Source organism: Cibotium barometz, chromosome 50, assembly GCF_041138505.1.
Source record: "Cibotium barometz isolate CiBa-2024 chromosome 50, ASM4113850v1, whole genome shotgun sequence".
Lineage (NCBI taxonomy): Eukaryota > Viridiplantae > Streptophyta > Polypodiopsida > Cyatheales > Cibotiaceae > Cibotium > Cibotium barometz.
The window spans coordinates 5857676-5870085 of record NC_141095.1 but is presented as its reverse complement, the minus strand read 5'-3'; the positions used below and the strand labels follow the sequence as shown (position 1 = coordinate 5870085).

Genomic DNA, 12410 nt, shown 5'->3' with positions numbered 1-12410 from the left:
TATGACCTTGCTGATTTTATTATCATAGGGGTGCCACGGCCGGAAGCTGAGGAAGGGGAGTTATTATTGACGAGGAAGGACCGAGAGGCACAGGCACACGTGTGGGACCGTGTCAACGCCAGGGTCCGGTCGTTTATATTCCTCAATTGCACACCACAGGTGATTAACCATGTGAAGCACATGACGCTGGCGAGAGGCATATGGGAGCACTTGGCTTCCTTGTACAACAGGGTGTCACCCATGAAGCGGATATCCTTGGAAGTGCAGATGCGGGTTATGAACCCTGCAAAGTCCTCGACGATGCGGGAGCACATTAACAAGCTGCAGGCCCTTCAGCAGGAAGTCCTTCAAGCTGGGAAAGAGATATTCTCCGAAGATATGGCCATCACGTTACTTTCCCACTTGCCTGGTCAGTATTCTGCTTTCTATTCCTCGTTGATCACTAGTGGCAGGCTCAACACCATTACTTGGGAGGAGCTTGTGCCAATGGTCTTGGACCAGGAGAGGAATGTTTCACGAACCATTTGAAACGGCAGTCAGGTCGTATCTTTATTGGCGATAACTTCACTATTCCGATACATAGTGAGGGCCGGATGGAGATTATTCCCGACGGAAAGGGAGGCAAGCATGCTTCCCGTGTTCTTTATGTCCCTGCTCTGGGCTTTCATCTTTTGTCAGTGCATGAAGTATGCAAGACTGGCTCTCGGGTGGAATTTGAGGAGCATTCAGTTGCTCTACGGGACCGTGAGACAGGCAAAGTTGTTTGGGAAGGCGGTGTGGAGAATGGCATCTACAAGCTCTCTGCACTCTCCTCATTGACAGGCTCTCAGGTCGGAGATTTGTGGCACTTTCGTTTTGGCCACTTAAATGTGGATGCTCTGCGGCGCGCCTTCCGGGACCAGATGGTGGTTGGCTTGCCAGATGTTGGTAGTAGGCAAGGACGCTGTAGTTCTTGCATACGTGGTAAGCAGCAGAGGGAATCCTTTCCGAAGCAGGCTTCCAGGCGGGCTTCGAAACCTTTGGAGTTGATTCACACTGACTTGTGTGGACCACAGCAGATACCATCCTTGGAAGGATCTCTCTACTTCATGCTGCTTGTTGATGATTGTACCAGATTCACGTGGGTCTACTTTCTTTCCCAGAAGGACCAGGCTTTTGCTCGGTTCAAGGATTGGCACGTGATGGTGGAGAAAGAGTCTGGATTTCAGGTCAAGACTCTCAGGGCTGACAAAGGAGGTGAATTCTCCTCGACTGTATTTTTCCGGTTTTGTGCAGATCATGGCATCAAGAGGGAATTGGCCAATACCGGATCGCCTTCGGAGAATGGAGTTGTTGAACGTAAGAACAGGACTGTGGTGGAGATGGCGAGGACCATGTTGGAGCATCGTGATCTTCCTCGTCCACTTTGGGGTGAGGCTGTGGCAACAGCTGTCCATACCATTAACCACTCTCCGACGACTTCTGTACCCCATATGACTCCATTTGAGGCATATTTTGGCAGGAAACCCGATGTCTCGCACTTCCGTGTCTTTGGGAGTGACGCGTATGTACATGTTCCGAAGAAGCAGAGGGGGAAGCTTGACTCCAAGTCCCGCAAGCTGGTATTTGTGGGGTATAACTCTCTTTCCAAGGGATACAGGTTGTATGATCCAGAGAGGAACGAGATTGTTGTCAGCCGGGATGTGGTCTTTGACGAGCATGTTCCAGCATCCACTGTCGAGGAGCCGCCACTTCTTGGAGATCCACAGGAGTATGATGATGATTCCCAGTATACTACTCCAGTTGATCCACCTCAGTCATCACAGGAGGTTGAGCCCGCAGCTGGAGTTGAGCCCCCACGATCATAGGAGGCTCCACGATCTGTTCGAGTACCTAGGTGGTTGTTAGACACCCTACGGGAGTCAGGTGTCACGGAGCTACCCTCCGAGTGGACCACAGAGTACGGCCCTCGAAGATCACATCGAGTCCGAGATAAAAGCAACACGGCGGAGCTTCTTCAGGTGAACTATGCTCTGATGTCTCGTATCATGCGGGATAAAGAGCCCACTTCCGTAAAGGAAGCCCTTTCACAGGATACTTGGAGGAAAGCCATGCAGGTGGAACTTGATGCCATCGAGAAGAACAACACTTGGGAGTTGGTTCCGAGGCCGTCGAAGCGGTCAGTCATTGGTGTCAAATGGGTCTTTAAGACCAAGTACGCGGCTGATGGGTCGGTGGACAAACACAAAGCCAGGCTCGTGGCTAAGGGTTATGCTCAGCGGCCAGGCATCGACTACGAGGATACCTTTGCACCGACAGCGCGGATGACCACGATTCGGACCGTTCTTGCCCTTGCTTCTTCTCAGAGGTGGCCCGTGTACCAGATGGATGTAAAATCTGCGTTCCTTAATGGTGACCTGCAGGAGGAGGTGTACGTTGAGCAGCCTCCAGGCTTTATTGTTCCAGGATCGGAAGGGATGGTTTACAGGTTACGTAAGGCCTTGTATGGTCTTAAGCAGGCTCCGCGGGCTTGGAATCAGAAGATTGATTCCTTCTTCATTCGGACTGGATTCCAGAGATCGGTTGCAGATCCGAACCTGTATCTCTTTCGGGAACGCGGCATGGTCACACTTATCATCCTTTATGTGGATGATCTCATTCTCACCGGCGGTCATGTGGAGCACATTCGAGCGACGAAGGCTGCCTTGTCAAAGGAGTTTGAGATGACCGACTTAGGCTTACTCCACTTCTTCTTGGGATTGGAGATCTGGCAGACCCAGAGGGGGTTTTTCGTCTCTAAGCAGCGGTATGTTCATGAGTTGCTTGAGGCCTTTGGGATGGAGAACTGCAAGCCTATTACTTCGCCGATGGACCCGAACACAAAGTTAACCGTTACAGATCCTTGTGAGCCAGTTGATGCCTCGCAGTACCGGAAGTTGGTTGGTTCATTGATCTGGTTGCTGAACACCAGATTGGACTTGAGCTTCTCCGTGGGGTTGTTGAGCTCTTTTATGCAGACGCCATTGAAGACTCATTGGGACGCAGGATTGCGGATCTTGCGGTATCTGCAGAGTACGAAGGATCTGGGACTCTTTTACACAGGAGGGAATGGAGTCAAGCTCCAAGGTTGGAGTGACTCAGATTGGGGAGGAGATCCAGACACGAGGAGATCTACTTCAGGATACACTTTTACCCTCGGCTCAGGAGCAGTTTCTTGGAGTAGCAAGAAGCAGCCAACTATTGCCCTTTCTTCGACAGAGGCAGAGTATCGGGCTGCTTGTGGTGCTGCTTGTGAGGTTGTATGGCTGCGGAGGCTACTAGGCGAGATGGGGTTTCCACAGAGGGAGCCCACAGTCATCCAGTGTGATAACCAGAGTTGTATAGCTATTGCTCGGAACCCGGTTTTCCATGCCCGGACCAAGCATATAGAGATACAGTATCACTTTGTACGTGAGAAGATCTTGGCGGGTGACATCTTGCTACTTTATTGTTCGACGGAGGACAATGCGGCGGACCTCTTCACGAAGTCTCTACCTCAGGCTACGCTCAGGCGGCACTCCAGCTCCTTGGGGTTGGTTTCACAGCCAGGAGCTGAGAGGGGGTGTTAGAAGTCATCTCCTGTCTATTTGTATACACCAGGGCCTCTGTTGTGGGTGTGCCCGCCCGTATATCATTTTTCCACACTCCCCGTATTTTTTCCCTATTTTTCTCATTTTTTCCTAGTGGTTGGAGGGCTGCCAGGTGATGCCAGGAGCACCCTATTGCTGGCCGACTGGATCTACATCAGTCGTGGGCTGTAGGAGTGCTGGCCGACTTGCTTTGCTCAGGCGTAGGCATCTATAGCTGGCCGACTGCTATTTTTCAGCAGTCGTGGGTATTTTCTCAGTCGTGGGCACCTTCTGTAGCTGGCCAACTGCTCACATGGAGATGTATATATTGCCCCTCAGCCCCCACCACTTTCTCATTCAGTTTTTCGGGATCTTGTGTATAGAGAAGAGTTTACACACCTATCTCTCTGTGTTTCTTGTGCTGATTATTTTCTGCAGTCTACTTGCTCTTGTCTACCCAAGTTTGGTTATCATTTCCGCTGCATATTCTGACACCAGGTAGGTTTCAGCTTAGTTCCCTCAGCATTCTGCTATGTTTCCTCTCTTCAACAGGTGCTCGGCTAGGGCTTTTAAAGCAGTACCTTCGCATGTGCAGATCTTATCAAGCAGGCATTCTGTTAACATGTACATGTTCAGTACCTCATCACTTCAAAGCAATATATATATTGTGATATTGTGCTTATTCTTTCTATCTTTAGCAGTGCATTTGCCCTATCAACTACTTATTTGCTGTACTAATTCTTTCTATTTGCTACTTCCCTTAGTGCTAGGCTTCATTATGGTTGAGTTTGCCTTGCATCTCCGGAGGTTTGACAGAAACTCAGTACAAAGGGCTCGGGGTGAATATATGCTCTTATGTGTGTGTGTGTGTGAGAGAGAGAGAGAGAGATCATATCTTGATACATAGTTCTACACCCACTATTGGGCACTGATGACGTTAGTGGGGATGTTGTAGTATTTAGTCCATACTATGCATAATGGAGTTGATAGTTATATAGTCTTGTGGGTTGACTACCACTTGCTATGTTACCTTTGTTATTAGGTAGAGCTTGTCAAAAGCATAATGATGACACCTCACATGTCGTGGTTCACCGTTCATGTCATGTTCTGAGTAAGCATACTGTGCCATTGTCTTAAATCAGCATGCCACTCCACCATGTGCGGTCAGCATGTGACATCATTAGACCATTTGGTATGTAAGCAATGATGTAGGCAAGGATTATGTTTCAAACAAGTGATCAAAGGTTTAAACTTTACCCCATGGCCAGTTGTGGTAAAATGTGTGGGGCAAGCCACCTTTTCAAAAGAGGCAAAGGCTTGCCGCTCCCTACAATAGAGGGTTTATTCCACATCTGTGTAGTTCTCAAGAATGCAAGCCAACCTTGTCTTGTAACTGTGTTTCATGTGTCTGTACATGATGCATGTGCACAATTAAGATGGCCTTGGGCAAATGCATGTGGGTTTCAATTCTTATCGATTCTTTATTGTTCTTTCTCATTACAATGAATTAAAAGATCAAGCTTACTAATAAGATGGTGGGTTTTCTGCAGCCACACCCTTATGGCGAAATGGCCCAGCAGAAAAACCTGTACTTTGCAATGCGTGTGGCTCAAGGTGGAGAACAAAAGGCACTTTGGTGAATTACATGCCAATGCACTCAGGAGGCCTTGGACTTAAGAGTGGATCAGCAAAGAAAGGCACTCAGAAGATCATTGAACATCGCTCTCACAAGAGGAAGGAGCCTTCTGATGGGTTCTCTGAGTTCTACTGTGCTTATCAGGGATCAGATTATAACACAAGTGTGGTGCTTGAGGAGGATGCTAGCACCAGGTCAAGTACGGGATCGGGATTTTCATTTTCAGAAAGCTGTGCGCAGCATACCATTACAGCAGGTAGATCTTCAGGTGCTCTTCCAACAACAAGTTGTATGCTCTTGTTTCCCTACTTGTGCTGCTAAGTGTGCTCGTGTCCTCCTAAAGCTCTTTGATTTTGTTCCTGTTTTTGATCTGACTTGATGTAGAATGCTGGCCTCCATGGGGGTGTCATGTTCCTTCAAAAAGGCGTACTATCATGCACCGGCATCGACCCTCTGCAAAGAGACTTTCTTGTTTCCTTCCTTTATCAGATCCTTTTGTGTGTAAATATTCTTCTGAAGAGGATTTGCTGGTTGAGTATAAACCTTCATCAATGACAGTGGAAATAGGGCTAGGAGGGGTTTTCATCAGACCACCTGTGTCCAGAGTCCCTGCACAAGAATCCCAAGCAAGCTCATTGATGTGTGATAACAAGGAAGTGGACCAATCAGTCACTTTGAATAGCGATATTACCAGAGAAGGAAGTCTGGGTGTACATTTATCAGAGGGAAGCACAAAGCAAAGAGTAAAAGAGAAAACAAAGCAGGTGGCGAGAAGTACTGGGGCCGGTTACACTGGTTCTGTCAAAAGCTGGATGCCAAACAAAACTCTTTTGTAAGCATAGTTGCACACACGCACGCACACACACACACGCACACACACACACACACACACAGAGGTATATATATGTATATACATATGTACGTGTTATATAACGTTTTTTGTTAAAAAATTAATCATCAAATGTAAATATAAAATATGTGTTTCTAACAGGCTTGTGAAATGTGCTAATCACTTGGGTGTTGGAATACACAGAGAGAATTTTCCTTACAAAAAGCGAGATGTTTTGCAAAGTTGCCATTCGCCACTGGTCTTTGTGGAACTGAAAGTAAATCCATGCAGTCTCATCCTTTTTTTCCTTATGATTTCACAGTCAAAGATGACTTCGTGGCTGATTTAAGAGGACCTTCTGCATCGTTGTTTGTCTCACTCACCAACAGCTTTTGCCGGCTCTTTGCAGGATATAATCAATTTTGATACATTTATGGGCCTTCTAACAGAACAGGAGCAACATCAATTAGTGAGGCAGTTATCACCACCAGACGTACTGGCTGACAGGTAACTGAGCGGTTTGTTCAAAACAGGATTTTTCGCTGTTCATTTGTGGCTGTGGCTAGATCTGTTAAATATCTTGGTATGTTTTGACCTTATTAAGCTATGCAGGTTCTAATATATTTTATTGCTAGGTAGGCTCTTGATAAAGTGGCTCTCTATTTTCAAGAAGATGCATAAAGCAGGAAAGCCAAAACAAGCCAAAATTGTTGGAGGAGTCATCTCCACTGTTCTGGGTGCTTCCCTGCTGTTTTTGCACCTTTGGAGGACCTCCCCTAGCCTCGGAAATTTTCCCTTATTTTTCTGGATTTTTTCCACATTTTTGGCACCTTTTTTTGGCATGTTCCATTTTATGCTCCACTCGGCCTGCTTTATGCTGGCCAACTGGGCTCTCTAGGTGCATGGGCTTTGCCCTCAGTTGTATCATCTCGTTTTCTGCATATTCTGGGATCTTGGCTGCACCTATGGTGTGCCTTGTGCTGCTCACTCCAGCTTTGTAACCACCTTTTGGTGTATATGATCTTCCTTCAGTTCCTGTGCATCCTGTATTTGCTTCAGTTCTCTTTCATTGTTTGGCACTTTCTCATGGTATCAGAGCGGGTTCAGGACTGAGGATTTGCTTGACAGCACCTATATCTGTTTCTTCTCAGAGAGGAGGTGGGCTACGTTTTCTTCTAGAGAGCTGCCTCCCTACCCCGGACTAACTAGAACGTCAGGTTCTAGTTGCCACACCCACCCAACCTTCATGGTGCATCGGGAGGGACTCCTGTCTTCACCCCTCTACTTTTTACCTCAGCTTCTTATGCTTTGGCTAGTGGTGGTTGGTTTTTTGGCTGTGTTCTCATCTACAGGCATATTTTTGCTGAATTAACAGCCTCTTCTACCTTTCTTTTTCCCACCCATTCCCTCTCTCTTGCTTCCAAACCCTTTCTCTCTTTCCTGCCTTCTCAGATCTACAGGCTGCGTTTTCTTACGCTTTAGAGGAGGAGTTTTCATGCAGAGGATGGCTTCAAATACTTTCACCATTCCCCAGTTGGAGAAAGATTCCAAATTTAATGGCTCCAATTATCCCCAGTGGAAGGATGCCGTCTTTGACCTTCTGGTGAGTCTTGATCTTTGGTGGTTCGTCGATGCTTCTACTCCAAAGGCCGACTTGGCAACTAACTCACCACATATTGTGAATTCCTGGACTAGCATGGATCTTCAAGCTCGCACAATCATCTCCTACAACTTGAACCAGTTGTATCTCTCGGAATTTTCTGGTATGGATAAAGTTGCCCAAACCTCTAAGGATGCACTTGCAGCCCATTTTCACGGGAACACTTATAGGCACAAGCGTCATTTAAAAGCTCAACAGTCAACTCAATGAGTTGAAGATTACCGAGATAGATGATGTCATGGCCAAAGTGCAAGAACTCCAGAAGATCCGTCAACAACAAGCCATCTTGGGAGTCCAAATTCTCGATGATGACTTTGTCATTGAGTTACTGGGCAAACTTTCTCCATCTTATCAATCCTTTAAGGATACCATTGCCTTTCGCCTTGTGCTTCCCCTAGTGGATGTGGTGATTGGCATGCTTCAGGATAGGCTAGATCTCATGAAGATCTTTGACTCTTCTCCTATTGAGTCAACTTTTGCAGCCAAAGGGAAGCCCAAGTGGCAACCCAAAGGAGGTAATAAAAATGGCGGCAAATCCAAGGAGTTGTCTGCTTGAGGCTCCAAGGATAAAGATAAAGGAAAAGAAAAAGGCAAATCTACGGAGAGGAAATGCCACTACCGTGGCAAGGCTCGTCATCTTCGGCCCGATTGCATCAAGAAGAAAAGAGCCGAGGAGAAAAGTCAAAATAGAAGGACTCCGACGACAAAGAATCCAAACCCAAAGACAAAGATGTGGCCTTTGTTCTAGTCGAAGAGTACACCTCATCCATTGAGGCACACTCTCACTCTCTCTCTATGAAGGTCCAACTTGCGAATAATCAACCTGTTGATAAACCGATTATTGTCAATATTCTTCTAGTCACTCCCTTAGGGAGGCCCCATACCTGGAGAATGTTCTTTATGTTTCAAAGTTATCCAAAACTTACTTTCTGTCTTCAAGATAGCCCAGAAAGGCTACGGCTTGTACATCGATGATCAGGTTTTGGAGATCACACAGATTCTCATAGGATTATCGCTCGGGGCATACAAGAGGGTGGTCTCTACAAGATGACCAATCTTGATCACTCTCATCTGTTGCAACTTCTAGCCTCTCATGAGGCTCTTCTTACAGAGGAGGATACTACTCTTTGGCATGCTCGCTATGGGCATCTTCCCTTCTCTTCACTGGAGCTTCTTGTCTCCTGCCATACGGCAGAAGGCTTGCCTCGACTACCTCGGATGTCTAGAATCTGCTTAGCTTGTCTACAAGGCAAGCAACATCGGGATTCATTTCCATAGGAGGCCTCTTTTAGGGCTTCCAACGCTCTTCAGCTTGTCCATATGGATTTGAGCGGACCTATGATTACGGTCACACCTGGAGGAGCCATATATTTTTTCCTATTGGTGGATGATTTTTCTAGGAAGGGGTTTGGGTCTTTTTCTTGTCCTAGAAATCTCAAACATTTACAAAGTTCAAAGACTGGGTTGCTATGGTGGAGGCCGACACTGTCCTCAAAGTTGTTAAAGTGCACTCTGACAATGGTGGTGAATTTACTTCTCGAGCATTCACTGACTTTTGTACTTCCCACGGACGGTTTTCTACTCTCCACACTCCTCAGCAGAACAGGGTAGTAGAACAGAAGAATAGGACCGTGGTCGAGATGGCTCGATCTCTTCTTTTTCATTCTCAGCTTCCTCAAAAGTTTTGGGCTGAAGCAGTCAACACTGCTGTGTACAAAGGCGGTCGATGGAATGACTCTAGAGGAGGCATATTCTGGGAGAAAGCCATGAGTTTCTCATTTCCATGTCTTTGGATGTGATGCTCATGTTCATGTTCCCGATTCTCATCGGATGAAGTTTGACCCCAAATCCACCAAAATGATCTTCCTTGGCTACAACGAACACACCAAAGCCTTTCGGCTTTGGGATCCCAATAAAGAGAAAGTTATAATATCTTGGGACGTGTGCTTTGATGAAACCCAAGAGACTTCCAGATCCCCGGAATCACCAGCAGCTTCATTAACACCTTCCTTGGTTCCACCCTCACCATTGGTTCTAACCTCTTCTCCGCCTCCACCTCCGCCGAGTACCTCTCCCCCTCCACGTGTCACCATTTGGCCACCCAATTGGTCCACCCGTGCTTTCTTATCATGTATGTACATTGGACTGCTGTCCATGGCAGTTGTTTATGCTGGGGATTGATGCCACTCATCTGATATTGTAGACTTGGCTTTCCGTTGGGACTTGTGCCTCCGTGTACATGCCTGGAAATGCTTGGTGGATTGGTGTTCCATTGGGTTTGGTACCTCGTGTACTTGCCTGGAGCATGTCTATTTTGGTATAGTCTCATGAACGGGGAGTTGTCCAGTGTAGGTGGCAGGCAGGTGCTTTGTGGAGCAAGCTAGAGTGGACACATGGCTGGTTACTCCCTTTGTACAAAGGGGATAAGGTCTGGGCAGTGGACATTGGGTTATGTCCACCTTGGGACATTAGTGTGTGTGAACACTGGGCTGGTCATAATTTATAAGTGAGTTTTGGTCGCCCAAAACTTAATGAAGTGTGTACACACTCACTTATAAATTAGTGCTAACTCCTAAGGCCAGGTTTATGACCAATACTTACCACTTGTCACATGCCACATAACCATGTCAGCAGACAATTTCACACGCACGGTTCGTGGGCAGGCGTCCCCTTACCCGGAATTACACATTGGTCAAGCAAGCATGAAAACAGCATGCAATTTCAATTGCAAGCAAGCACATAAAGATGCTATGCAATGCAGCATTGGTATGGACATTTTCAGCCGGCAATGGCATTTGACATACATTTTGACCACTGCCATAAACATTGTATCCTTCACGGGCTACATAAGGTATTCCTGCATGGCGTGAAGTCACTGATTGTTAGCATGGAGATTCATCCTCTTAGACATAAGTTCTTGTTCGGGCACTTGTGGGGATTCCAAGACATGTGGGATGGTTGCCTTTTCTGCATAGGCATCCTCTGTACGAGCCAAGTATGCACGTGCTACATCCCTCGGTTGCATGTGCAACTCTTGAGCAATCATTGCCATTGCATGATCCATATAAGATTCAGCTTTCTTGGCCTTCAAACGGTCATGTACCAATGGATCCTCGCGGCGGTAGAGATTCAATTCTTCTTGTTATGCATGGAGAAGAGCCTGCATACGAGTAAGTTAAGTCCTCAAGACTATGGACTCTTCTTCTTGCATCTTCTCTTTGCCACGGGACGGCTGTCCCACATATTCATGTTCCCTATTGTGCACCACATGAGTTTGCCATGCATTTCATTGTCCCTGTCTCTTGTATTCGCATCTCCAACATTCATTGTATGGCTGTCCATAATGTTCTAAGTGTAGAGATAGCTAGTGTTCACGATAGAAGTGAAAGAGAACCGTATGCTCTGATACCAATGTAACTTGGTTGTGAAAGAGAACCGTATGCTCTGATACCAATGTAACTTGGTTGTTCAACCAAGTTACATTGGTATCAGAGCATACGGTTCTCTTTCACTTCTATCGTGAGAGACGATCACCGTGAACACTAGCTATCTCTACACTTAGAACATTATGGACAGCCATACAATGAATGTTGGAGATGCGAATACAAGAGGGAGGGACAATGAAATGCATGCCTCCAATGGTTTACAGGATGAGCAAACTCATGTGGTGCACAATAGGGAACATGAATATGTGGGACAGCCGTCCCGTGGCAAATAGAAGATGTAGGAAGAAGAGTCCATAGTCTTGAGGACTGAACATACTCGTATGCAGGCTCTTCTCCATGCACAACAAGAAGAATTGAATCTTTAATTTTCTCTCATTTTGCTTTACCCAATCCCACTTCATTGTTATGTCATTCAATGCATTGGGAGGCAAGAATTGAGCATAGAACCTCTCCTTGAACTCTTCCCACGATCTAAAAGGATTCGGTGAGAGCTTCTCCGTGAGCCACCAATGGGCAACAGTGCCTTTCATGAACATGCTTACATGCCGGATCATGGATTTCTGAGTGAAATCCTCATCATGAAAGCAATATCAAACTGGGCAATAAAAGCAAGTGCCTTTGATGCATCATATTCCCCATGATATGTGTCAAACTTCATAGATTTGTCTCCGGCTTTGAAGTCACGAGACTTTGATGCATGTGTGTGCATCTCAACATGTTTTCCCCCATGTTTGTACATTGGGACAGCCCTTGTGAACTGGCATCATTTTTGGACCAAAAGGTGATGCATAAGGCATAGATACATGTGCCCTGTAAGCATGAGGCATGGCTGGCCCCTCAACATGCATTGATACATTTTTAGCCATAACTTCTCCCTCACGAGCACACTCGAAGGCATGAGTGGCATGAGAGATACGCGGAATACCTGCACCAACAGAAAATTGCAGCCCATGTTGCATGTGTTGTGCATGCATATTTTCAGCCGGCAATGGCATTTGACATACATTTTGACCACTGCCATAAACATTGTATCCTTCACGGGCTACATAAGGTATTCCTGCATGGCGTGAAGTCACTGATTGTTCCTCTCTATAGCATGGAGATTCATCCTCTTAGACATAAGTTCTTATTTGGGCACTTGTGGAGATTCCAAGACATGTGGGATGGTTGCCTTTTCTGCATAGGCATCCTCGGTACGAGCCAAGTATGCATGTGCTGCATCCCTCGGTTGCATGTGCAACTCTTGAGCAAT

The 12410-nt window shown here is 46.5% G+C and overlaps 1 protein-coding gene across 8 annotated transcripts in view; it reads left to right on the top strand.

Moving 5' to 3' along the window:
* Positions 1-12410, top strand: part of LOC147609762 (GATA transcription factor 26-like) — a 69081-nt gene that overhangs the window by 16223 nt on the left and 40448 nt on the right. For 2 of the 8 annotated variants that reach the window (XM_086787381.1, XM_086787379.1), the window contains exons 2-5: positions 5138-5479; positions 5608-6055; positions 6257-6329; positions 6462-6559. In XM_086787381.1, coding sequence (XP_086643507.1) covers positions 5138-5479; positions 5608-6055; positions 6257-6329; positions 6462-6559 — 961 coding nt within the window. Of the gene's footprint in view, positions 1-4667; positions 4780-5137; positions 5492-5607; positions 6056-6256; positions 6330-6461; positions 6560-12410 lie in introns of those variants that run through there. The other 6 variants (XM_086787375.1, XM_086787378.1, XM_086787374.1 and 3 more) reach the window with 5 other exon arrangements.